Source organism: Anarhichas minor, unplaced genomic scaffold, assembly GCF_050575085.1.
Source record: "Anarhichas minor isolate MPS153535 unplaced genomic scaffold, ASM5057508v1 ptg000058l, whole genome shotgun sequence".
In the NCBI taxonomy this organism is placed as follows: Eukaryota; Metazoa; Chordata; class Actinopteri; order Perciformes; family Anarhichadidae; genus Anarhichas; species Anarhichas minor.
This window is the reverse complement of record NW_027466504.1, coordinates 7,851,228-7,875,255: the sequence shown is the minus strand read 5'-3', so window position 1 is coordinate 7,875,255 and position 24,028 is coordinate 7,851,228. Positions and strand designations below refer to the sequence as shown.

Here is a 24,028-nt window from a genome sequence, read left to right as displayed (position 1 = left end):
GACAGAGGCCTTTACTGCTGAGTTACAGACACAGTCAATGATTCCCAGAGAAATATACTCTCATAAATGTGCTGAGTGAAGAGGCACAGTTGACTTACTGGTCGTTTGAAATACCCGTAAAAAAATAAATAACATCAACTCAACAATGCCATTCATGCTATAGCTAATTTAAAGATCTTTACAAAGTGATATTGATATTCCAACATGTCATACGACATAACATCTCACACATTACATTAACAAACTTAATAAAAAATTGTGTAAACAACTTGATGATTCATCCACAGGAAAGCTTTGCTATCGCCAGATAATCGGTTAATTATTAACACTGATTCACCAGATTTTGTAATGGTTTCATTTCAAGTCCACAGAGAAGAGAGAAAATGCCTTTGCTGTGCTGTGATTGTAACACTGGTTATGGAAATACAGACATCTGGATTTTAAGTTTTTCAGAGAAACAAGTTGAGCAAATGTTTGGGACAGCTCGGCTGGCAGCTGCTCCCCAAACACCACCACTTGTCCTGGGTTCCACAGGGAGCGATGTCCATTGGTCACCCGCTCCCCCTACTGTTCAGCTCCGGTATTGTTACTGGCGGCTAGCGACACTACTATCCCTTGGTCAGGCTCCATCGTCACCATGACTCCGGAGATTGCCCCCAGTCTAGCTGAAGATCCCTAGATTCTACTGGGTCAGCTCCCAATATTGAACCTACTGACAGCAGAGCTGTCGTTGGCAGGGGAAACACAAAGTAGCATGCGATCTTGTCACACTCTACAACCTTATGAGATCAGACTTGCAAATAAATTAGACATCCTGGATCTGCAGGAGTTCCCAGGCTTTACCAAGGCCGGAGAGGCAGTCTAGCGGGTGAGACGAGAGCCAGGGCCCGCAGAGCATGTTGGAGGCTCTACATCCAGAGGTACGTGGCCATTGGAGGCCGGCCGACATGGACTCTGCACACCTACCGCCCTCCTTCTGGTTCTCCAACATATTTGCTCTCCTCTCGCCTGCTAGACTGACTCTCCAGCCTGCAAGCTAACAGCAGGGTCTGTGAGCCTGACCCATCGACCCCCACAGCTCCCAGAAAACGTTGGGGCAAATTTTCGACTCTCCAAAAGACAAAATCGTTTTCAGTATTTCTGTAAAAATCACCTGTAGATGTCTTATGAGATTTGCAACTAAACAAACAGAAGCATGTCCTCTAGGAACCTCATTACTGTTAATGTTCAGTTACAAATGTGCCTGAAGCTCTTTCTGCTCTCTGAGCTCTTGAGCAGACTTCTTCTAGGTCTTCTTCACTCATCACAGATGCTAAGATAAATGATCCAAGTGGTTTTGGTCATTTATTAAGGCATAGCAAATATGTTCACTTGAGTATCCTACTGTCTGAAACGCTTTCGGATGTTAGGATTCTAACCTATGATTTTGACTTGGCTGAAAAAAACAGATTGATAATCAAACATTTCTTTCAGTGGTTTTACTATTTTCACACCAAAGACTGTTTAGACAAGTGAAGAGTAGGTGCCCTACTGCTGTTAGAAAAGCAACAACTGACTATTATCTTTTCTTCTTTTACTAATTGCTAAATTCTGGAAATGAGTCAAATCTACCTCTAACAACTCTAGCAACCGTACCTGCCTCTGTTGTTGGTGACCTTACTCAGATTGCTGATAGCCATGACGTTTGCACTGCTTTTAACAATCATTTTGTAGTATCTCGTCAGCTATGTGTTTCCGTTGTATTCTTCTTTTACAACTATTTAGTTTAAGTTGTCTCTATCACATATTGTAGGCCTATGTAAACCTCGGGCACCATTGATAATGAGGCTTCTCGCTCAATGTGTTTTCTGAGGTTTTAAATAAATGAAATGTGTCAGGACGTTGCTAACTTGACGTTTCTGCTGAGCTGCTGACACGGTTTGACTGACAGTCAGACTGTAGATGACAGTACCAGAGGAGAGGGGAGAGAGCTGAGAGGGGATTGGGAGCTTGAGCGGCTGCTGTTTCCGCGTGGTCCTAGTGAGTGCAGGACACATGTTTTGTTTTTTGTTGTTGTTTTTGGACTGCAGAAAAGGGAGAGGCCCAATACTGCCCTCTGAAAAAGTGTGTGTGTGTGTGTGTGTGTGTGTGTGTGTGTGTGTGTGTGTGTGTGTGTGTGTGTGTGTGTGTGTGTGTGTGTTGTCCATTCTTATCTGACAAACTGAGTCTTAATGAGATCCAACTTCAACACTTGTGATATCGTTGCAACTCTTTTTTCAAGTGCATTGACATGTGCCAACTTGCCAACAAATCTTGTTTGACAAATTATTTGAATATCCCGTGACAGGCTATGTGGCATTTGTTTAACTTGCCTTACAGCATAGTTTCAAACACTGCCAGATACACCAAGGGCTTCTGACACAGTGAAGGATTTTTTTTATCACAGAACACATTTTTATGAAAAGCACCTGTGCAAATAATTAGAGGGATGGCTGAATGCCATATGGCTGCTTCAGCTCAGGGTCCTGGTATTGTACATTCCGTCTCACTGTTTTAATGGGGCGCTTTAATAGCCATTGCTAATGTTAATAATTACACCTGTGCTTTTCCTGCTATGACAAGTTGAAGCCAAAATGTCTGCTGTGAAAAAGACCTATTGTGAAAACTATACAGGGTTAAGTGCATCACACAAATCAAACGTTGCTCTTTCAGTTTTTATCTTTATTTTCTAAAAGTAATTACAACTACTCCTACCTTCAGTAGAATGTATCTAAACTCATACATTCACCAGCATCAATGTGATACAATATACAATCTAATCTAAAATCAAAAAACAATTCCTCTGACAATCATTCGGCCAATAAAGTTCATTAAAGGGATATTTGGGAGTAAAAGCTCTGTAAAAACATGGTTTGTGGTTTGACAAAACAATCCGTAGGGAATGAAAAGTTGGATGTTTTGTTATTTTAGTGCCTCTGCTTGTGTACGGTGACGTTGTCGGTAGCGCAACCATTTTGGTATTTATTCTAATGAGCGTTTGTATTGACCAATGACAGTGCTACTCAGATAATCCTCAGCCAATCGATAGGCGACGCTGTGACTCACCAAATAAGGAGAGACAGGACCATATAAGGAAACATTGTATCTCTTTATAAGGAGGGAAGTAGTTCCTGGGTTGTAATATCACTCCGCTGTCTTAAACGGAGTTAAAAAGAAACAATTGACGTTTTTATGTGTCCCTTAACTATGAAGACATAAATATTGCGTTTTGGTGGAGTGAAGATTTGCAATTGGATGCCAGCAGGCCGGAAACAGCGTTATTTTCCGCTCACAGTGCGGACTACGTAACATGGCGGATCGACATCGAGGGCGCTCTTCGCGTTTTCCTTTTTGAGAAAGTGCTCTCAGAGTTTTGGTAATAGAGGAGGAGGGTGAACCAAACCGAGCCGGGTTGAAGGGTCTTGGGGGGTAGCATCACTTTCGAAAGTTTGTCACGGTTATTTCCTGGAGTCTCCAAATCTCCAAACGGGTCTGGTTTGTTTACGTTTTGTGGCCCAGGCGTGTAGCCGATGCGTTTAATCAGCCATTTACGAGACAACGCGCTCCAGCTCTTTTAGCTGGCGTTTAGAGACTCTGTTCAGTAGCCGAAATATAATGTTACCGAGCCGGCTTGGATCGGCACCATCTGGAAACGGGTCAGCTTCAGGCAGAGGTAACACGGGACACGGTTCGGGGATTGTCGGCAGCGGGATCCGTCCCGTTTTAGTCAGAGCAGGGCAAGCTTTACCGGGGGTCGGCGAGAGTGACGGGCGACAGGGGGAAAGAGACGCCGTCGGGATGCTGGGGGCTAACGGTCCAGGGGGCTCGAGAGGCGTGAGACCGGGGAACGGGACTGGGGTGACCTCTCTACAGAGCGCCGTCCAGGGCAACATGGTGGGCTTGAACTCGGGAGTCGTGTTAGCTCACGGAGCCAGGTTCGACCCGGACAGAGAAAGCGCTCCGATGTGCAGCGGCTCTGATAATGACTCGGACTCCGGAGACGAGGATGACCCAGTGGGTTCACTCGGGGACAGCAGGAGAGGGGTGAAACGAGAGAGAGGGGAGATGGAAGCTGCGGTGACGGGGCATGAGGTGGGAATGCCTCCCGGAGGTTACGGCATGGTGCCCGGGGGGGTCGCGGGGGCAAAGCCGGGGAAGAAGACACGTGGGCGCGTAAAGATAAAGATGGAATTTATTGACAACAAGTTGAGACGGTACACAACTTTCAGCAAGAGGAAGACTGGTATTATGAAGAAGGTGAGTCGAGGGATTTCCTTTGGATCTCATTCAACGACAGTCACATTTGATTTTGAGTGTCACTTCAGTCTTGTTTGGTCTTGATACACTGCATTAGTCCTATAATACATGGTGCTGGGAATGCTTCCATTCATGGAATTAACGAGGTTGAGGTTATATCTTAATAAGCTGTAGAATCATAACATCAGTGGGAAAGTAGGCCCACTGCAATATAATATAATAATATAATAGTGGGGCACATTTAAAGGCATTTGACCTGCACAACATCTTATACCAATTCCTTTCTTTATAAAAGACAAAAACAATTGTGGCACAAACTAGCTCCCTGGATGTGAGGGAGTCATGACAGGCAGTTGGTTTTAAATAGACTTTGAGCAAATGACAATTCTATTTATGACCATGCTCACCCCAGCTATCACACACACACACACACACACACACACACGGCCTGACGCACTAATTCATGCCCCTATACACGTAAAGATAGGCCTCCAACTGTTGGAAGTGTAGTTCCCCATCAGTAGCCCTCAGTGCACACAGGCTGTTCCTTCTGTCATTGTGAAGCAGGACTTTGCTTGCAGGCGGCAGCTATGCGGTGGTGAGCAGCAGCAGCAGCAGCAGCAGGAGCTCTGTAGTTGCCAACAGCTGACTAAACCCCAGGGAAACCAGATCAGAGGACAGTCAAAGACCACTCAAACAGAAGAGAGGAGCCAGGGACTGTCTGTGCATGCATTATGGTACTGTACGTTGTGATGCAAGCAGCCAGCCTCATCCAGTGATGACTTGCTTTGGTTTCAGTTTTGTTAGATGGGTCTGGCACAGGAGCAGTTGACATTAAAGACGACAGAACTCGCTCCATGGTCGTAATGATTACCTCCCCTGAGTTTAGTACCAAAGCAGTATTAAACTGGAAACCCACAAGCACTTGATTGGTGCCGTGATGAATTATTGCTCTGTGGCTTTTGGCATCAAGCAATCTAAAGTTGGTTATTCGGAGACGAGGTTAGCTGTTGAACAGAAGCACGGCAGTCGTTTTGCTGCTGACACGGCCATTTTTCATTATGATCTTAAATAAACACACTTGTTTACTGTAGTGCAAGAATCTTCATTTGTTACTTTTGAAGCGCATGAAGTGTGTATTCTGCTTTGTTTCTCTTTTTTTATGTATCCCAGACTGTTGTCGTGGAAACTGAGGTGTCGTTATGTAGGCTCTTGGCAACATGAACACTGTTTGACACACTGTGTGAATAGAGATTTTTGGAAACGTTGCCTACACCATGTCAGCCGTCACAGAAACTGAGAGGTGGGTGGAGGGGGAAGAGTCATAGTAGACTGGTCTCAAACTGGTTTCTAGGATGAGCTCGTGGTTTAATTGTGAAGGATGCGAGGAGTGAAGCATCGGCCCGTTTCTTCTCTTCTCATAAATTCTTTGGATTCTGTGCATGTAAATAATTACACAGTACAACTTGTTGCGTCAATTTGAGGCACAGGATTACTCGATTAATACTCGTGGCTCCTTTTTGGGTTCAGTATTTGTACAGTAAAGGACATGATTTCATGTTTTCTTGGCAGACCTAATTGTCATACCAGGAAAAGCACAGATGTAACTTATAACATAAACGGTCGCTCCATTCCATTTAAGTGCCTCAATACACCGTGCAAGTGAGCCAACCGGCGCAATACCAGGGCCTAAATGGAATGCAGCCATTACGTTCTTATTTACAAGCAATTGAAGACCCTGCCTTCTTCTTCTTCTCCTTCTTCTTCTTCTTCTTGTTTCACTGAAGCGTGATGGTTACATGACAGTTTCCCATTTCTTTACACAGTCCTTTGCATTTTTATTGCACACTGCCTCGGACTCCTGGAACTAAAATCTTACTTTATACTTAATGATAAACTGAAAGAATGAAGGATAAATCCATAATGTAAGTTATCTTTAATATTATAGGGATACCGTGATAAGAGACTAGTCTTACATTTACAGCTCCACAATAGCTGCAGTCCATCACAATTTCCTGGGGCCTAAGGTGACGTCTTCAAATAGCTAGATTTGTCTGAATAACCATCTAAAATTTTAACTAGCAACTGTATAGTCACAAGGCTACTAGTGTTGAAACTGCCAGGATGACACCTGAAAAATATACCGTTGTTTGGAATTGCACAAATACATTACACGTTTGCGGCCATCTGTGACTTTATCTTATGCTCCTTTTTTTTTATTTGACATGTAGGCTTGACCGGGATGTTTTGTGTGACAGAGGAACCAATTACAGCCAGAGTAATTGGCACTATGCAGCCATGAATATTTATGAGAATATCAGCAGAGCAAGGGAACTTATTAAAGCATTGTGTGGGTCTAGTTTGTGCCGCCACCTTGCACATTTAAGGTGACAGATTAGCCCTTTCCTGCCAAACATCAGACTCTGTTGTTGGAGACTCCTCTGTAGCTGCTGCAGAGCTACTCTAGGGAGATGGTAGTAGACGAGGATGACTGGGGCTGTGTAGTTCATTGCCTACTTCTGTAGTGCTGCATTAGCAGGGGGAGAGGTGAATTGTGCAGCTAGACATTCCATTTAACACCGTTCTTCAACACGCACACACACATAAAAAACCCTCTATATAATTAAGGGTTGAAGTGCTCAGGGGAAACAAGCGCGAAGCAGCATTCAGCCACTACGGCAGTAGTTGCTCATCATTAGCCTTTCTGTGCTCTTGTCGTCATATTATTGCACACAAAAGATAAATCTACAATCGGCTTCAGCATGTGCCCACATATAGAGTATTGGACCGATAGTGCCCACAATGAGCACAGTGTTTGAGCGTGATGGAGTGGACCAGTATGAATGCATGGATTTTATCACGGCTCAATAAAAGCCTTTTTAATTTGAATGTGATTTGTGTCCTCCTCCTGTGCGCCAGCGTTACAATGACACATCTATCAGCCGGCTCTGACTGTACTGTGTTCACCAAGGTGACGGTAATGGCGCTGTGCCTTCACAGCACCAGAAGCATCCTCCACATAACTTGTGACTCATTTAGATAAAAAGGCTTTCTCAGGAGTTCAATCTGAGTGCAGCATCGGCATGTGTTTGCCTGTGTGTGTGTGTGTGTGTGTGCGCACGCTGTATAATGAATGGCAAGGGAGCAGACTGTGATGGCCTCATGTTTCACAGCCGGCTACCTCTGGGTGTTGAGAATGATTCCTTGTGTCCCCCGTCAAGACTGGGTTAGTGCGACTCCCCCTGCCTATGCAAGCCAGCTGCAATCAGTCTCTCCGCTATATCACACTCTCTATTCTGGGAGCCTTATCTCATGTTATTTTAGCTTCATTTGTGCTATACGTCAGAGTTCACTACAGGGGTATTTTCAGTTAATAGTGTTTTTTTTTTTTTTCTTGGCTCGGTTATGTTTTCCCAGAGGTTGACCGTTGGATTCTCTTACTGTATGTTCCCTTTCCAGTTGAAATCACTTTGTCTGTAAATGAAGGTAATCCAAGCTTATCGTTGTGATGTTTGAACTGTAGCCTGACTCTTGGCCCATGCTCTCTGTCATATACTTTAATTTTCTTCTGTCTCTTTCCCAGGCCTATGAACTCTCCACCCTGACGGGAACCCAGGTTCTTCTGCTTGTGGCCAGCGAAACGGGTCACGTCTACACTTTTGCCACCCGCAAACTCCAACCCATGATCACGAGTGAAACGGGGAAAGCTCTGATCCAAACATGCCTCAACTCGCCGGACTCGCCGCCGCGCAACGACCCCTCCACGGACCAGCGCATGAGCGCCACGGGCTTCGAGGAGACGGACCTCACCTATCAGGTGTCTGAGTCGGAGAGCATGGGCGACACAAAGGTTAGAATCAAAAAGTGGAAAGGGGACAACAATTAAGAACCCACTTAGCGAGGCGGTAGCTTTGAATTCCCATTAAATGCACTCATTAATATCCCTGTCCCCTGGTCTTTCAGAAACAATCGTACCCGAGTTAAAGTCTTTGTGACTTTGAGACATAGCAAATTAAAAAATATAATAAAAAACCCGATACAGCACCATAGAGAGTCACTAATAGATATAGTGGGAAATCTTTACAGAGAAAAGGCTAGACAGGCACATGAAGAGAGCAAATAAATCAAACCTACAAGCAGCTGTGGAAAATAATCTTTGTCCTATTGTAAACAGTTTTGAACTTTTGCCGGTAATATGCGAGGCCTCTGCTTTGGGCTCGTGGTTTGGTTCTCAGCAACAAGTCATTTTTTAAATTAAACCAAAAAGTCTTCGTGGTCCTTTTCAAAGGGCTCTAAACCTGAAGGGAGAGCCAGATAAGATGTGCAGTATTACTCCACTCACTAAAGGGAGCTGTCTACACTTTACCTTTCTGACCTCTCGTCCAGGAAAGCCTCGTAACACTCCGAGATAAATCACAGCAGGTCTGGGTTGTGTTAGGATGAGAAACACGCAACCTGCTGCACGGAGGACTTTGGTGTTTATCTTCTGTTTTGTGACGGAGCTGTCTGGTGTTCACGGATGAAACGCGGAGATCGGTAACAGAACTTACATTTCTGAAAATATTTCAACATACATTTTCAACAGACATTTTGTGCTGTTTTTAAACTCGCTAACCTTCTAAAAGTGGTCGTGACGTTGAATTTAGGATGGGGAGTTTAGAAAAACCCAAAATGATAAAAGATGAATTTCTGCTCTGAAATCCTCATGATTGTTTTGTAGTTGGCTGTGTAGCCTCCTCTCATCCTCACTGAACTGCAGTTCGGGGTCTCTGTATTTTCTACCACATCACTGCGAGGGTTCTTAAACCTCAGGTCTTTTGAGATCTTGAAGCAAAGCGGTAAATTCATAAGCAGACACGCTTCACCGTCCACACCTCCGTGCGCTCAGGTGCTGGAAGCCGAGATTCCCTCCGCTCGCTGTTTACACGGCTTAAGGACGCCCCTTTGAAGACGGACACTTGCAGGCCTGTTTGCCTGTTTGCTGTTTTTACAAGGCGCTAATTAACACGTAGCGTACACCGTCAGGGACGGGAGATCAACCTTTGTGTGTTAAGCCACCACTCTCATGCCCGCTCTGCTCATTGATAAAAATTAGATTGCTCTGTTGCCATATATGGTATGGTTTCCCTGCCTGCTCTCTTGGCTGAGGCCCCTCACATTCCTTATAAGCTGCAGCTGTCTTTGGAGTCCTGTGATCCCGCCCCCCCCCCCCCCCCCCACACTCATTTAGTGATATGGAGGGGAGGTAAGGATGTAGATATGAGCGGCTGGAATGGAAACATTTGAGTGATATTTTACGTCCCGTTTCATGTGACGTCTATTTAGGTGGCTGTCGGTGACGCTGTGACTGTTGCAATCATGAGTGTGGGAGACCAGCGTGGGCCCTGTGAAGCCCGCTCACCGAGGGACACCCTAGGAATTGTCATTATGTGATCCAATGTCGGGATCAGCGCAGTTACGGTTAGGACATGGCGAGTGGAGACGGCGGTTCATTTCTGTGCAGTGGGTCTGATGCGTGCGCCTCTGCAGCGTCTGGGCGCCATTCATCATGAGAGCAGAATGTCATACATGCAGTGCAAGCCAGTCTAAACAGTTCAGAGTTTGCGATGGCTTGGGGGGGGGGGTGAAGGACATTTTGGAGAAGCAAAAGAAAAAGGGTTAGAAGATAAGTGTTGTGTATTTACCATCCTACAATGTTCAACATGTAACATGGTGGAGGAATTAGCTCAAGACAGAAGTCATTTCACAAAAAGGATCAACAGTTTCCTGCTCTGGAAATCCTAAATCTCCGAAGCTATTCAGCAGAATTAGTTCATTTTTCTAAATACATTGTAAGTCGTGTAATGGAGCTTGCAATGTCAGTCATGCTTCGTATCACACTACAACTTCTTCTTTTCATAGTTTTGTTTGTTAGTTAGTTTGTTTAAAGTTTGAGACTGAGAAGGCTGTAAGTTCCTTTACTGGGGTCTTAGTTGACTAAGATGTCTTTAGTAGATTAGTAACTTCAATTCTGTTGGTGCTTTTTTTTCATGCTGAATTACTTATTTCCAAGAAATGTACGAGCGCATTTCTGATAAACACAAGATTTAAAGCTTGCGTTCGTAATCTTGAGAAACTAGCAAGAGCGCGTTTTAAGAATGATCCAAAAGTATTATGATGATTGTAAACAACAAACATGGCTCTCGTCTGTGCTCGCAGCTGTTAAGCTGTCAATTAAATCATTTGAGTGGAGGTCGACTAAAATATCTTTGGTCGGGAACGGCCCTACACATTATCATCTGCTCGTCTGCTGATTGTTCTGATGCATATCTAGCTGCCGTGAATTGGTTCTTGGGCCAATGTCACCGGGCCTAAATCGGGTTCTGACAAAACTAAGCTTGCGAAATGTCATCTAGCTGCGAGAGATGTCAGAACGAAGAACGAGGGCTTCTTTCTAGAAACGTCGTTTTGGCATCGACTCAATCCGCGTATCATTCCACCCACAGCGTCTTTAGTTGAGCCGATTGCAGCGTTAAAATAATACGACATTAAGTTTATGTTGCGTGACTGGAAAAGCCTGTCTTTTCTGTCGTTATTGCTCTCGCAGCACACATTAAGCACTTAAAACCGACAGCTGAAGACGAGCAAGTTCAAGGCTGTTCTCTGAGGGCTGTAGAAATGCATTCTAGGAAAATGTAATGTTGTCTGACGTAGAGGTGAATGAAGAAGGTGAAGGAGTGACACCAAAAATGAATATCAATACTTCACAGAGAGGGTACATTCTGTAATTATTGTGGCATCCCACAGCTGATCTTTGGATGGTTATGGCTTCTGTGGCTGCTTCTTGATATCAGACGTGCCTACTGTACAGATGTTTTTATGCTTTTGGGGTTATTTTTGGACGGGGATGGAGGATCTAGCTTAGGACAGAATTCTCAGTATCTCTGTCTTCCCTCCCTCTCTCCTTTCCTCCCTTACTCCATCTCTTTCTCTCTCTTCCATGCTGCACTGGCTTTCAGTGCTGTTGCTGTTGTGATCTTGAAGTCTGTTTGTTGCCCTCCTGCTCATGAGCACAGATCACATCGTCTCTGTCGCTGTAGTGTTGCAAGCGAAACGTCCAGACCAACAGCTGACATGTTTGTTTTCCTCGCATTGTGGCTCTTCGGACGTCCTGCGACACATCTGACCGCCTCTTTATTTAACATATAGCATGCATATAAACGCTATTCAGTTGAATTGGTCTCCGTAGACAACTGAAAATGATTTGTTAATTAATTCAGTCTGAAACTGAGAACTGCACTTGAACATATAGTATTCAAGTTGTCTTCCTGTCTTAGCTGCTGTTGTCAGGGCAGAGCGGTGGCTTGAAGTAGGTGACGAGAGAGAATCACTGAGATAATGGCAAGTTAATTTACTTGTTAGATATGCGCTCTTATCACAAGGGTGCTCCTTAAACAGACAGTACGTAGAGAGAGGTTGTGTTGTCGGAGGGAGAGCAGCATGTCGGCTGTGTCAGAGGGGAGGGAAAGCAACCCCCCCCCCCTCCCTTCCCCTTCCACCCCCTTATTTTACAGCAAGCAACTGGACAGGTCAGCCGCCATTGGCTGCACCTCCTCCACTTGGGCTGCCTTGCCTTTTTTAGCAGTCCCAAATGGAGCTGCAAATTCCATGTTGCTGGCAGGGTGACAGACGGGGAGATGGGAGCCAGCAAATGGGAGATTAGACGAGGGCCAGCCACCAGCAAACGGCACAATGGGCTCTCCGACCAACACCGGACGAGCCTGCCAGTTGTCGCCTTCAATTTGGAACGATTAATCCCTCATGAAGAGGGAATAATTAGTGTCCTGCTCTTTTTAATTACTCTCTCATTTCCTGTTGCTTTAAAAACGTGGGTCGGTCGTGTGATGTCTGTGAATGCGAGGAGCGCAATGGAGGCTTTTATTCTTTTACCATATATAGAACCCTTACCAACGCCCATCATTTGGAAGCCAGCGTATTGAAAGGACTTTTACAGAGGTATAAGAACCACTACCAAACCAAAGAACCCTGGAATGATTGTGTAAATAAGATTGCTGATGTCTCTATCGATGGCATTCTGTCTCCGGATCCTTTTAATATTAGGATTTTGCAAATGTTCACATGAGGGGAAGGATGTATGATGTTTGAGATCTCTTCGTTGAGTAAAATCATGTCCATCTCTTGTTAAATGGATTACTTGGCATGTTATGGAAGGTTCACGCGGTGGCTGTGCAGAGTCCAGAGGAGTCAGCCCTCCATCGGCACGACTATGAATTGTGGCTTAAAGAAATCTAAACCAGCTTTTGCTTTGTGAAAGAAATCTTTTTTTCCTCTCAGGCTGATACAAACAATCCCTATGTGGTCATCATTCAGAGTATCAAACGAGTATAAATATATACAATATTGCATAATGTAGGGCCACAACTAACGATTACATTCACTCTCAATTCATTTGCCTGGTATTTTTCTGAATTAATTGGTTAATTGTTTGGTAAAATATCCAGAAAAAGATATGACAAATACCCATCACAACTTCCCAGAACCTGATGTGACCCGATGTGTTTGGCACTTTTGCTTCAAACATGACTTTCATGATCAACGGATCAATCAACAACTTTGCATATTACAGTGAAGGGGTTGATTGTTAGTGATGGAGATGATATGATGTACCGGTGTGTAAGACTGAATCAGAAGGAGCAGGAGATGCAGTTAAGGAGGAGATGACGGTGCTGAGGCTTTGGCTACGCTTCTTCTCTGAAGGAATGCATTACACCACTGTAGCCTATGTTTACTATGCACTGCCTTGACTCTGGACTAAAAGCCTGCGCTGTTTATAGACCGGCCAGTTGAACACAGGACACGTGGAGACGGTCAAACAAAGCAGTAGGTCAGTGGAAGCTCGCTGTGGAGGTCACAGAGATAGTGTCAGTGTGATTGAAACCTGGGTGACCAATCAGTGGAGCCCGACTTTCTGTTCATGTTGGATCGGAGCAGAAACGGGTCAGGAAAGCAAGATTTAGGGATGGAACGATGTAAGATTTGATCACAATAGAAAAACACTCAATAAGTTGACCGTGGTGATTTTCTATTATCGGGTTAATCGTAAATATTGTCGCACAAGTGACTTGAAAAAGCTCGTTATCATGGCAGAGAACTAAAAAAGAGAGCCTGACTTATAAAAAAATAAGTGCCATTTTAAGAGTTTTAAGCATATTTTGATAATCATAATATCGTGAATCACAATGACTTTGTCCGGGATAATTGTTGTTCCTATTGTTCCCATGCCTAGCAAGAGCCGACATTTATTTCTCCATTGAACGGTAAAATATGGAAAAGTTGAAACACTACGAGCCATATTGTCTTTTATTTTTAAATGGCGCTAGAAGGTGAAGCATCTCTGTGAATTCAGTCGTTCTTCTATGAAGCCGATGTTGAGAACTGCCAGGAGTCATATGCTGCTGTCTACTCACTCACATGGCCTCCTGCTGGCCTCAGCTGGCCCGGAAAGGGTTAATTCCCCCTCAGAGCTGCTCAGGTTTCCCGCCAGCTGTCTGTACCCTCAGCTGTTTGTACTCTCGCCCCGTTCCTGTCCCCAAACCTCACACAAGACGCACATACTCTGCTACTGCTGTGGCTAAAAAGTGCTACTTGCTTCGCCGCTCTGATGTTCACTTTCTCGACATACCTTTTGTCATCCCGTCCCTTAACTGACCGTTGTTCTGCTTGGTCACCGCTTTCCTCTTCCTCTCTTATCTGTAACACCTGCACCGACGTAGAGAGTGAGCTTGTCTTGAGTTCTAGTGAACATTAATGTAACAAATATCACTTCTCCTGGCAGAATGAAGACGTGGTGACAGCGTGCGTCACCACGTCTGACTGTCAGCAGTCACCCTGTGATGAATGCCGGGCCTGATAGCGGTGCAGTAAATGGATTACATATTGCTCTTGGGTGAATTCATTCGGTTTTCCCTCTTGGTTGAAAGGGCAGAACAACTGCGAGTCCTCTGTGTGGCCCTCCCTCTTTGACTTTCCAGCTGCTGTTTAACTAAAGAGGTAAAGGACCTTGGACTGCCGGAGCCCGTCGGCAGGGCCCGGATCTGAGCTGCCGACGAGCTCACTCACTGTGTAACTTGTGTTGATTTTGAGCGGCTTGTATAAAACACCTCTAACCGTCTGCACGTCATGAGGGCCAGAAAGCTGTTTAATTAAAGATGACGCAATTGATCATTTGCTTATCCGGAGTTTCTTTTTACCTCATCAAATGAAAAATAGCAACAACTTTTGTTCAGTCGTTGCAGAGAGCCGTACTAGACTTTGATATTACGAGCAGACTGGGATGTGGCTAAAGACTGGGAGCTAATCCTTACAGTTGTTCGCTCCACTGACACGTTTGCATCTTAGTATGCGTTTGGAAGTTCTTATCAGTGGAGCCCATGCTGGATTATCCGCCTCTCACCCATGTAATCAGTCACATATGAAAACCAATAGTGCTCTGCTAAAGAGGTTGCTCTAGCCTGCTTCTACGCTACCGTTCTGCTGTTCATAATGAATGAGCCTTTGCAGAATCTCAAGCTCGTAGGATGCAACGCACCTCGTTCACTTGCTTGCTCATGGTAGGCCTGCCTGTCGTGACACATGGCTGTGTTTACATGTAATAACCCTCATTCACTCGGCTCATCTGTTACGCTGCCGCACCGTGTCGAGGGCTTTGCGTCTGTGACACAATAGCTTCATCACAATGCGACGAGGCTGGAAATGAAAGGCACGTCCTAACAGGACGGTCTGTTACGTTGTCCTCTGTACCCACAGCACATGTATCCGTGTTGATCACACCCCTTATTAAAGGACATGCCTGCCTAGTGTAAGCTTGTTCCCTCTCTGCTATTGCAGATCATTAGCATCAAGTGTGTAAGTGCGTAGAAACGGGCCTGGTGGGTTTGGATGTGTTTCACAGTCCCAGCCTAACGCCTACCCTGCTCTCATCATGCAGCCCACTCACCAGCACATGCTGCTCTGCTGCTCAATGGATGTTCACGTTAGCGTACGCTGCTACATCGCACCTCTGTTGGTTTTACTTGAGCATCTCAGCTGCCTGGCTTCTACACATTGTACTGTGGATGTTACATGGTCAGTTAGTTGTTCTCATAGTAACTCAACAAAGTGTGCAGAAATGATGTTTTTGTTATTCTACAGTAGAGTTGTAATTGAAGCAGGTACAGATGATGAATGGAGTATTCAGGTAGTATTCAAAGAGAGTACACGCTTGTGTTCCTACACACCTGGTATGATTTATATTCTATTTTCTCTCTTGGGCATTATGTATTGTGGAGTAGCATTTCTAATTAGTGTTGAATCGCTATACGATACTGAATTTCCTATATTCAATGATGACGAGATTGTTTTCTCCGACTTAATTGCAGCTTTTGGCGCATTCAGACTTGAAAAGAGAAACGCTCCCTGCACGGCACATTATTTTACATGTGGTTGCAATTAGAGGGGTCCCAGCCTGTTTCTCTACCTTGTTTATGTCATCTGTCCTTCCTCTATTAAATCCCACTGTGGCTTCTGTCACCGATTGCAAGTATTAAAACCTCCTCCTCATGCTTAAAGAGGAGAAGCCCTCTTAATGGTGTTGTTTTAGGCGTTCTCATGTGAAACTCTTCGGGTGTTGCTCTTGCAGTGACTGGGATCAGTTGGAAATACTATTAACTGATGATGTCATCAGGGTTATCATAGACTACAGAGTTACAAATTGAAGATGTGTGGATTATTGTTTGACTGTTAAAATGTCTGGCATGGTGGACATCAGTTCTTTGCAGCTTATTAATAACCTGTATTCTTTATATTTAGTTCATTTGCATATCTTATCGAAAAATGTTTGCGTTGACCATTCAGGGAAGGCACTATTGCGTTGCATTGTGGGATTTGTAGGAGCCAGTGCTTTTGAAGCATGACCTATACTCGGGACGAAGCGTCTGGATTCCTCCGTAGCTTCTTTTTTAAAAACCGTGTCTTGCAAGTTCCTCAAGTTTATAGAAGTGAAATACTAAATCAGTAGCGTTCCCCTCAATGTTGTCTTCTTCCTTGATAGAAACCAGTACTGATTTTAATTTCATCAAATTATCTCTACCCCCCCCCCTGTCTTTCTAATCAAAGTGTATGTTTTCTCCCACAGGACACACTGAAGCCAACGTTCACGATAGCCAGCCTACCGGGCAGCACCCAGTGCACGGTACCCACCACCTCCACCACCATGCAGGTGAGCAGCGGCGCTTCGTTTCCCATCACCAACTACCTGGCACCCGTCTCGGCCAGCGGCAACATCAGCGCCAACGGTACCGTCCTCAAGACCGCCTGCGGCTCCGCGGGGGTCATGCAGCTGCCCGGTGGCTTCACTTTCATGTCCGGTATGTAGGAGAGCAAAGAATACGGGGTGCTTTTACCATCGACGCCCATAGCTCTGTTAAAATTCTTAATTGTTTTCATTATTGTTTGTTAATCTTAACTTCATCCTTAAGAATTGAACTGATGCTTCTGCAGGCCTCCGTGTTTTGTCAATGTCACCGTGTTGTCGAGCCCGTTGGCTAATTAGAATTTGAATGGCAGAGTGTGCCGTGACCTCGGCTGTCTTGGAGTGGTCGTGCCCCGCTCTCTCTTCAAGCTGTTCCACCTCACACAACAGCCCTTCATAGCCAGTCATCAACACTCGGCAGCCTTTGGTTTTTACAAAGCCTTCAGTATCCAGGAAAGCCACGTCTATTGGCGACTGGCTCTGCCTTTGATTGTCACTTGGGGACAGGAATAATTAGGTGAGAGGGACACAATGGGCCTGGCAATGAGGGACGACGAACACAGTCCATAATTACCCATGAATATTCAATGAAGGTTCGGTGGTTGAAATTATAATTGCGTACTTTATGGAGCGGGAGCTTTGTGACACAGTGGTCCTGAACTAGACATGACCCTTCATTAAGATGGACTTCACAGACGCACGCTTAAACACGAGGGGATCGCTACTGCACCAACTCAACGAGGACATTGGGGGGCAGCAGGCTCTGATTTAGGATCCTTAGGTGTTTCTAAATTGGCTTTCCCCCAGTAATTATTCATTACACCTTTTCATGGTGGATGTGCTGGAAAATACTAGGGCGTCAACATGGAGCATGGGGATACCAAGAGGTCACGATTCCCTCAAAAGAGGTGAAGAATATTTGGATTTCACGATTAATTTAGATATTATCTTATCTGTAAGAGAAGATCAGTGGTCTGGAGCATTTATTGGGACTGTCCATGACAAGAGCAATTAGAAAAAGGCTGGTTGACACTTAAATGCTGACTGGTGCGATGTGTTTTCTACAGTATATGACGCTGTTGTTAACAAGAGCCCAGTGCTCGTCGGTGCTGTATATTTTAAGTACTGGCAATAATGTCGCTAACTAGTCGTTGGCGCTGCCACAGCTGAACAGACAGACACGTGATGCCCGCTAATTGGTGCTGTATGCTATTTTGACTGACAGCTGAAGGAGAGACAGGCAGTGTCTCTGTCCCTTCCCCCCCCCCCCCCCCCCCCCCTCCCTCTTTTCTTTCTCCTCCTCCTGCAACCCTCGTCTCTCCCTCTCCCTCCCTCTCCTGCTCTCTCTCCTCCTCACCACCTGTCTGGCACATAGCAGCAGTGCCAGGTGGAACAGCACACCCTCCCACACTGCAACCTCCTTCAGCTGACAGCTTGAAAGAGCCTGCCCACCCTACTGCAGCAACTGTTTATGGAGCATGTGACCAAATGGGATGGTGTAACTCCGGAGTCATGTTCTGAAATGAAATCTCTGCCATGTGGCGAAAGACGACACTTTGATGATAGAATATGAAACAAATCGTGCGGTTTTAAATGTCAATGTGCCAGCTACAGTCATATAGTATGCGTTAAACCTGTGTATTAGTTTCACTGACGGAAACATTCAACTTTAATTTATCTCAATGTTTAGTTTAATGTGACATCCGCTTAAAGCAGGGGTGTCCAAACTTTTTTCAAAGAGGGCCAGATTTGATAATGTGAAAATGTCCAAGGGCCAACAGTCCCTGCTGACATTATTTTAAACAATACAAGTAGCCTATACATACGTTGTTATTTAATCATTTTATTTTCAATGACAGCAAATAGCAATGTAACCAAATGTAAGCAGCTATAATCACTATTTTAAAGTGATTAGTGGCTCGTCTAAAACATTTAAAAAAGGAATAACTTCAATAGAATCATTCTATACACTGTAGCTTCTTTACATTCTATTAGAATGTAAAGAAGCTACAGTGTTGCCTTTTCTTCCCACAAGAACGTAATTTTGTCATGTTGATAAAAAAATGTCACTTTACTTCCTGACATTATTGTTACTTTACCGCAGGGGTGTCAGATAACACAAAGAACAAGCCATCTAAAAGCTAATTACATAGAAACTGATCAATATTCTCACCTCAAGACAATCTTAAATATGACTTAGTGAGGGTAATGAAAAGTTGTCTCACATTTAAGTTCAACACACATGAAACAGGCTAACGAAACAAATCAAGTTGTCTCTTAGTATCTGATGATAGCTCTTCAGTGTTACGAGCCAGGCAAACATCAGCAAACTTGGTCTTCTTCTCGGGGCGATTATGTTTTCCGCTATTTTCATAACACAGTCTTTGATAAACTCACCTTCCGTAAAAGGTTTGTCATGTTTAGCAATTACCATGGCCACTTGGTAGCTTACTTTGATGATGTTTTCATGTGAAAAGGACCGCTGCTGTGAGGCCAAGTTATCTTGGAGTTGCTTCACTTTTCTAGCTCGGTCGCTCTGATAGCTTGTTGTAGCATTAGCATGTTTGGTCTCGTAGTGTCTCTTTACATTATATTCCTTAAACAAGGCAACAGTCTCATGACTAATTAGGCAGACACAGTTGTTTCGGTTTTCGGTGAAAAAAATATTGCGATCTCCACCTCTCCTGGAAGCGGCGGCCCTCATTATCGACTTTACTTTTTTTACTTGCCGTAACATGACAGGTCAAGGGTCAGAGCCAATTTCAAACAGCCAGACAGTTACAGAGTGGTGCTGCCACCATGAGGTAAAAAGAGGAATTGCATGTTGAATTTGTATGATTTATTCATTCCGTTTTGACTGTGCTGGCGGGCCATAAATAATGCATTTTAAGACAGAAGGTGCGGGCCATATAAAATCTGACCTCGGGCCGGACTTTGGACATGCCTGGCTTAAAGGTACCCTGTGTGTAAGCGTTGACCACCGGTAGCGCTATGGAGCGATATTTTGTCAAGTGGGTTCTTGTTTTGTTTGTAGCGTGTCACTTGAAAAGTCAAACCATGCATATTGCTGCTTGCTTTGTTGCACAGCAGTCGTGTTCTCTACCTGAGGATGTGGAACCTGCCAGATGGAAATAATATGAAACATTTGTGTCGAGCTACACTTGTAGTGAACGGCACTTTTCCAAGCGGTACTATCCTTTCACATTTAGTCTCACCCCCCTCTGTGTGTGTGTGTGTGTGCCCCATACAGCAGGCACTACTCTCCCCCCTGGCACCCCCACCATTCCTCTGAGCCAGCTGCAGCAGCACTCCCTGGCCCTCCAGGGGCAGCATGGTCAGGCCCTGGCTGCCGCCCCGCAGTCACAGCAGGGACAGCAGGCTGTCTTCCGCTTCCCTGCTGCTGTCTCCCTCACAGGTGACCCGCACTGCCACGACTGCCTGCTTATACTAATCACGATCATATCATCACAAAGCCGCTACTAGTACTGCTAATGCTACCTCCTCTGCTACGACTACGAATCATGCACATAATGATAGGATTACTAATTGTACTTGCACGACAACTTCCTCTACCTCCGCTAATATTACTGCAAGTGCTTCTAGTGCCAGAGCTACCATATGGCACCCCCACTGCTGCTGTCCCCACACTCCTACTGCAACTACCACTCTTCCCCCGTGTGGGATGCTTGATGACTTACTGTAGTTGGCTGTATGCCCTCAGGAGCAGGTGTTCCCCAGCAGCTCCAGGCTATCCAGGTACACCACAACTCCCAGTCCGGCGACGGCAGCCTCGACATCTGCCACACCTCCACAAACTCCACCGGTAGGTCAGATCTTTTCTCTGAAGAAAGACCCTGTTGTCCTGTCTTGATGAGAAATTGTCGCTCCATTTTAAAAACGATGCATATTTGTGCTCCAGATGGTGGAAATAGTTCACCAGAAAATGTCAAGTGCAGTAACCAACATTCATGTAATGTAATAATGACATACAGTAGCATTTACTGAAGTTTTACTGATGACGTTTTGGCCATAAAATGCAAGTATACAGCATCACAAGGGGTGGACATGATGTCCTCTTGAGTGTTGCTGTTCCACTTTGTCTCACATGAGTAGATTTTTTTTTTTTTAAATGTGTTTTCTAGCTTCTATTTTTTATTCTGGTCCTGTTGTGTCCTCCAGAAAGGTGTTATTGTGCCACTACACACAGCATAAGTAGGCGTTAGCGGTTGAATTTAGATACATGTTGAGCGCCATCTGCTGGCCAACATATGTACATTTGTACACACACACCTCTAGTGCTCGGTGTAGAATTAGCTTTCTGTCCCTCCTCCTCACTCCCCTGCTCTCTTTGCAGCGACGGTGAGTCTCCCAGCGACTATCGTCACCTCGTCGATGCCGACGTCTGTTGCGGGTCACATGATGTACGGCAGCCCGCACACAGTGATGTACGCCTCCGCGCCGACGCTGACCGACGGGGGGCTGGCTGTGCTCAACGCCTTCTCCCAGGGCACCTCGACCATGCAGGTGTCCCATGCACAGGGCCAAGACTCAGGTGAGACTCTGAACACCACAGGCTGACGAAACATCATTTACTGACAGATGTGGATTAATATGTCAATTGTGCATCATTTCAAATAAACATAATTGCTAGAGTTTACCTTTTTCCCCCCTCCCTTAGGTGCTGTCCCTCAGGTGTTCCTCACAGCACCTCCAGGCACGGTGCAGATCCCCGTCTCAGCGGTGCAGCTACACCCAGTACGGCAAGATCTGCATTTTACAAGTGAAACTCTCATATTCCCTATGCAACCAGCATGCCACGTGTCCGCACTAATGCATCCTAACAGAGCACTGGCACACAGAGGCCACAGGGTTGTCACCTGTTGCCCTTTTGTTTTTGGGATGAATGTGAATGATCAGCTGGCAGCTTGTTTTGCCTGTGACTTTCAGCAAAATACACATGCAATAGACTTACACCACCGTAGCAGTGCATGGGAATCAAAACTTGTTTATTAATTCACTTTTTATAAAGTCCAGTCTTGTAAAGAAAATTATTGGGAATTCCTTTCTGTAAATTGGTTTAAAAATACGTTGGTATTTTGATTATACGCAATTGGAAACATCCCGTAGAATTCAAGATCATTTTTTGATGTCTTTTGAACAAAAGTCATCTTTCCTAATAGTCTAAATTGCACGCTACAGAATATGATTTCATAAGTAAATTATATAACCCATCAGAATCTATTACAGCATTAAACCACTCCTTGATCAACAGCATGTAGTGTAGCAGTATTTCCATCTGTGCCGGGTGTAGTGATGACTTGTGATTGGCTGTGTGTTCGGCCCTGCACCGTCTCCTGACGTTGCCATCTTGTGTTCCAGATGGTGATTGGTCCGCAGTCGAGCGGCAGTAACCTGACGGAGCTCCAGGTGGTCAATTTGGACGCAGCACAGAACTCAAAGAGTGACGGAGCTGTTTAACACAGCAGACCCAGGGACACGGACGGACAGACTTACATACATCTCTATTTATTGATGCCTTCCTACAGAGTTTCACATTACACTTTGGAATGTGACTTTAAAGTACACACACACACACAATCAAGGGCATATGTGTGGCTGACCCTTATACAGTATGTTTTGGTATATAAATATATATATATATATTCGCAAATGCATAGGAAATATATCACGACATCTATCATAAGAACCTATTTTCTATGCCGTTGTTTTTTTTTGTGTGCGTGTGTTTTTTGTTGAAAATGTGTAATTACATGTACATACACACACTGCGAGGTGTCACAGCTTCACACCAGCCAAAGAGACATTTGTTTGTCTGAATGTTCCAGTGTGAGCAACTTGTGCACAAGCGTGTGTCGGTGTGTGCGCACATATCTGGGGTTTGTAAATGGGTGGAGAGACTCTTATTGACTTTTGGAAATGTACATATTTTTTTTTGTTTCGTTTTTTTACTTGTATTTTTAGCCTGGTTTAGTTTGTGCGGCGGCATGTAGTTGTTTTTTGTACGTAGTGATTTTGTATGTACATGAAAATGATTTGCCTGAGGAAAAGTGATTTACATGTATATGTAAATTAATTTAATATACCATCATATGTTGATAAACGGTCCTGCTGTTGGGAGTTTTCACTACAAGATGGAGAAGGAACGCTGGATTTCTTTCTACATGTGTCGCTTGTGACATTTGTAGGACTGTCCCTCAAACAGGATCAAGTAGCTGAGTCACAACATATAAAGCATAACATATTTATCATTTACTGTTTTGCTGCGAAGGTTTCAGGGCTGATGGCATGGTCGTTTAATATGACATCAGTTTTGCATGTGAGGTTTCCTAATGAAGCCCTGATCTGGCACTTTTAGCGTGAAAACTGTTAAAACTATGACAATCAGATGGAAATCTCACTTCTCACCTTTTGACCTACTGCTATCTGTTTTCATCTGTGTACACACAGAAATGCAGCACAATTCTGACATTTTCAAAACACAACACTTAACATCCTTGAAGTGATTAGTTTGTTCACTTCTTTTTAAATGCCACAACTGTTGACTTAGTCCTTCTGTGGGTAACAAACCAGTTTTCATGACATCAGATATATATATATATGAACTTTGTTGTTTAAAAAGCAATCCATTGCCTCCAGAACTTTAATGTTGTGATGCTATAACTGACTTGAGTCAGGGCATTGGACACAAATCTCTTGTTTAACAAGACACTGTATAGACTTGGCAATTCCACTTCAATACTGCGATTAAAGCATCGTTTCCTAGTATGGAAGCACTCTTGTTCAGTGTCAACGCTAAAGTATTACAACAGTATGAATATTTTTGTACAAACAAGGATCTCTTATTTAGGAAAAGTGACTTCAGGTGCTTTAAAATGTCGATCTACTCCTTTTAACGACAACTGTTAAGACCCTGGCTGACTGCAATCTCAGTGTGTACCTCAGCAATCATTCAGAGTGAGTTATTAGACTGAGAGCCTTCTTTCTGCGCCGTTGTGCCTCTTTTCCATGGCTGATTTCTAAATCACTGCTGGGCATGGGAAATGTAGGATTTACTTATTTCAAGACCACCGTACATGACTTTACATACAATCCTCTGCTGTGAGATCTCGTGACTCATTTCTACAGAACTAGCTGGATGACTGAGCATGCTGGCTTGAAGCCAAAGAGAATTTGACGGAGGGTAACGTACCCATGCCGACTGCTGTTCGGTTATTCACTGGCAGGTCATGTTCACGCTCGCTCGATGTTTGTGTAGGAAATGTACAGGTTAAAGACATTCAATTCCCCCTCATCTGGTGATTTAAAAACACTATTTTAAAAAGGGGAATTATTGAACCGAATTTGTGGTTTTCACCTCGTCATTGAGAGAAATGCTTATATGTATTTTAGTTTTGTTGTACAGACATTTTGTAATAAAAACATGAAACACAATGACCACATATT

The 24,028-nt window shown here is 44.4% G+C and overlaps 1 protein-coding gene across 8 annotated transcripts; it reads left to right on the top strand.

Moving 5' to 3' along the window:
- The first annotated feature begins 3,154 nt into the window (after nt 1–3,154).
- srfb (serum response factor b) lies at nt 3,155–24,024 on the top strand. 8 transcript variants are annotated; one of them, XM_076077322.1, is made up of 8 exons: nt 3,155–4,275; nt 7,859–8,125; nt 16,448–16,679; nt 19,818–19,979; nt 20,286–20,387; nt 20,919–21,116; nt 21,243–21,319; nt 21,944–24,024. In XM_076077322.1, exons 1-8 carry the CDS (start codon nt 3,634–3,636, stop codon nt 22,040–22,042), a joined length of 1,779 nt encoding a protein of 592 aa, XP_075933437.1. In that variant the 5' UTR covers nt 3,155–3,633; the 3' UTR covers nt 22,043–24,024. The 8 variants fall into 8 exon arrangements, with proteins under 8 accessions (XP_075933437.1, XP_075933440.1, XP_075933439.1 ...); XM_076077325.1 differs by having other exon boundaries at nt 19,815–19,979; nt 21,243–21,344; XM_076077324.1 differs by having other exon boundaries at nt 3,156–4,275; nt 7,859–8,092; nt 19,815–19,979.
- Nucleotides 24,025–24,028: the final 4 nt, after the last annotated feature.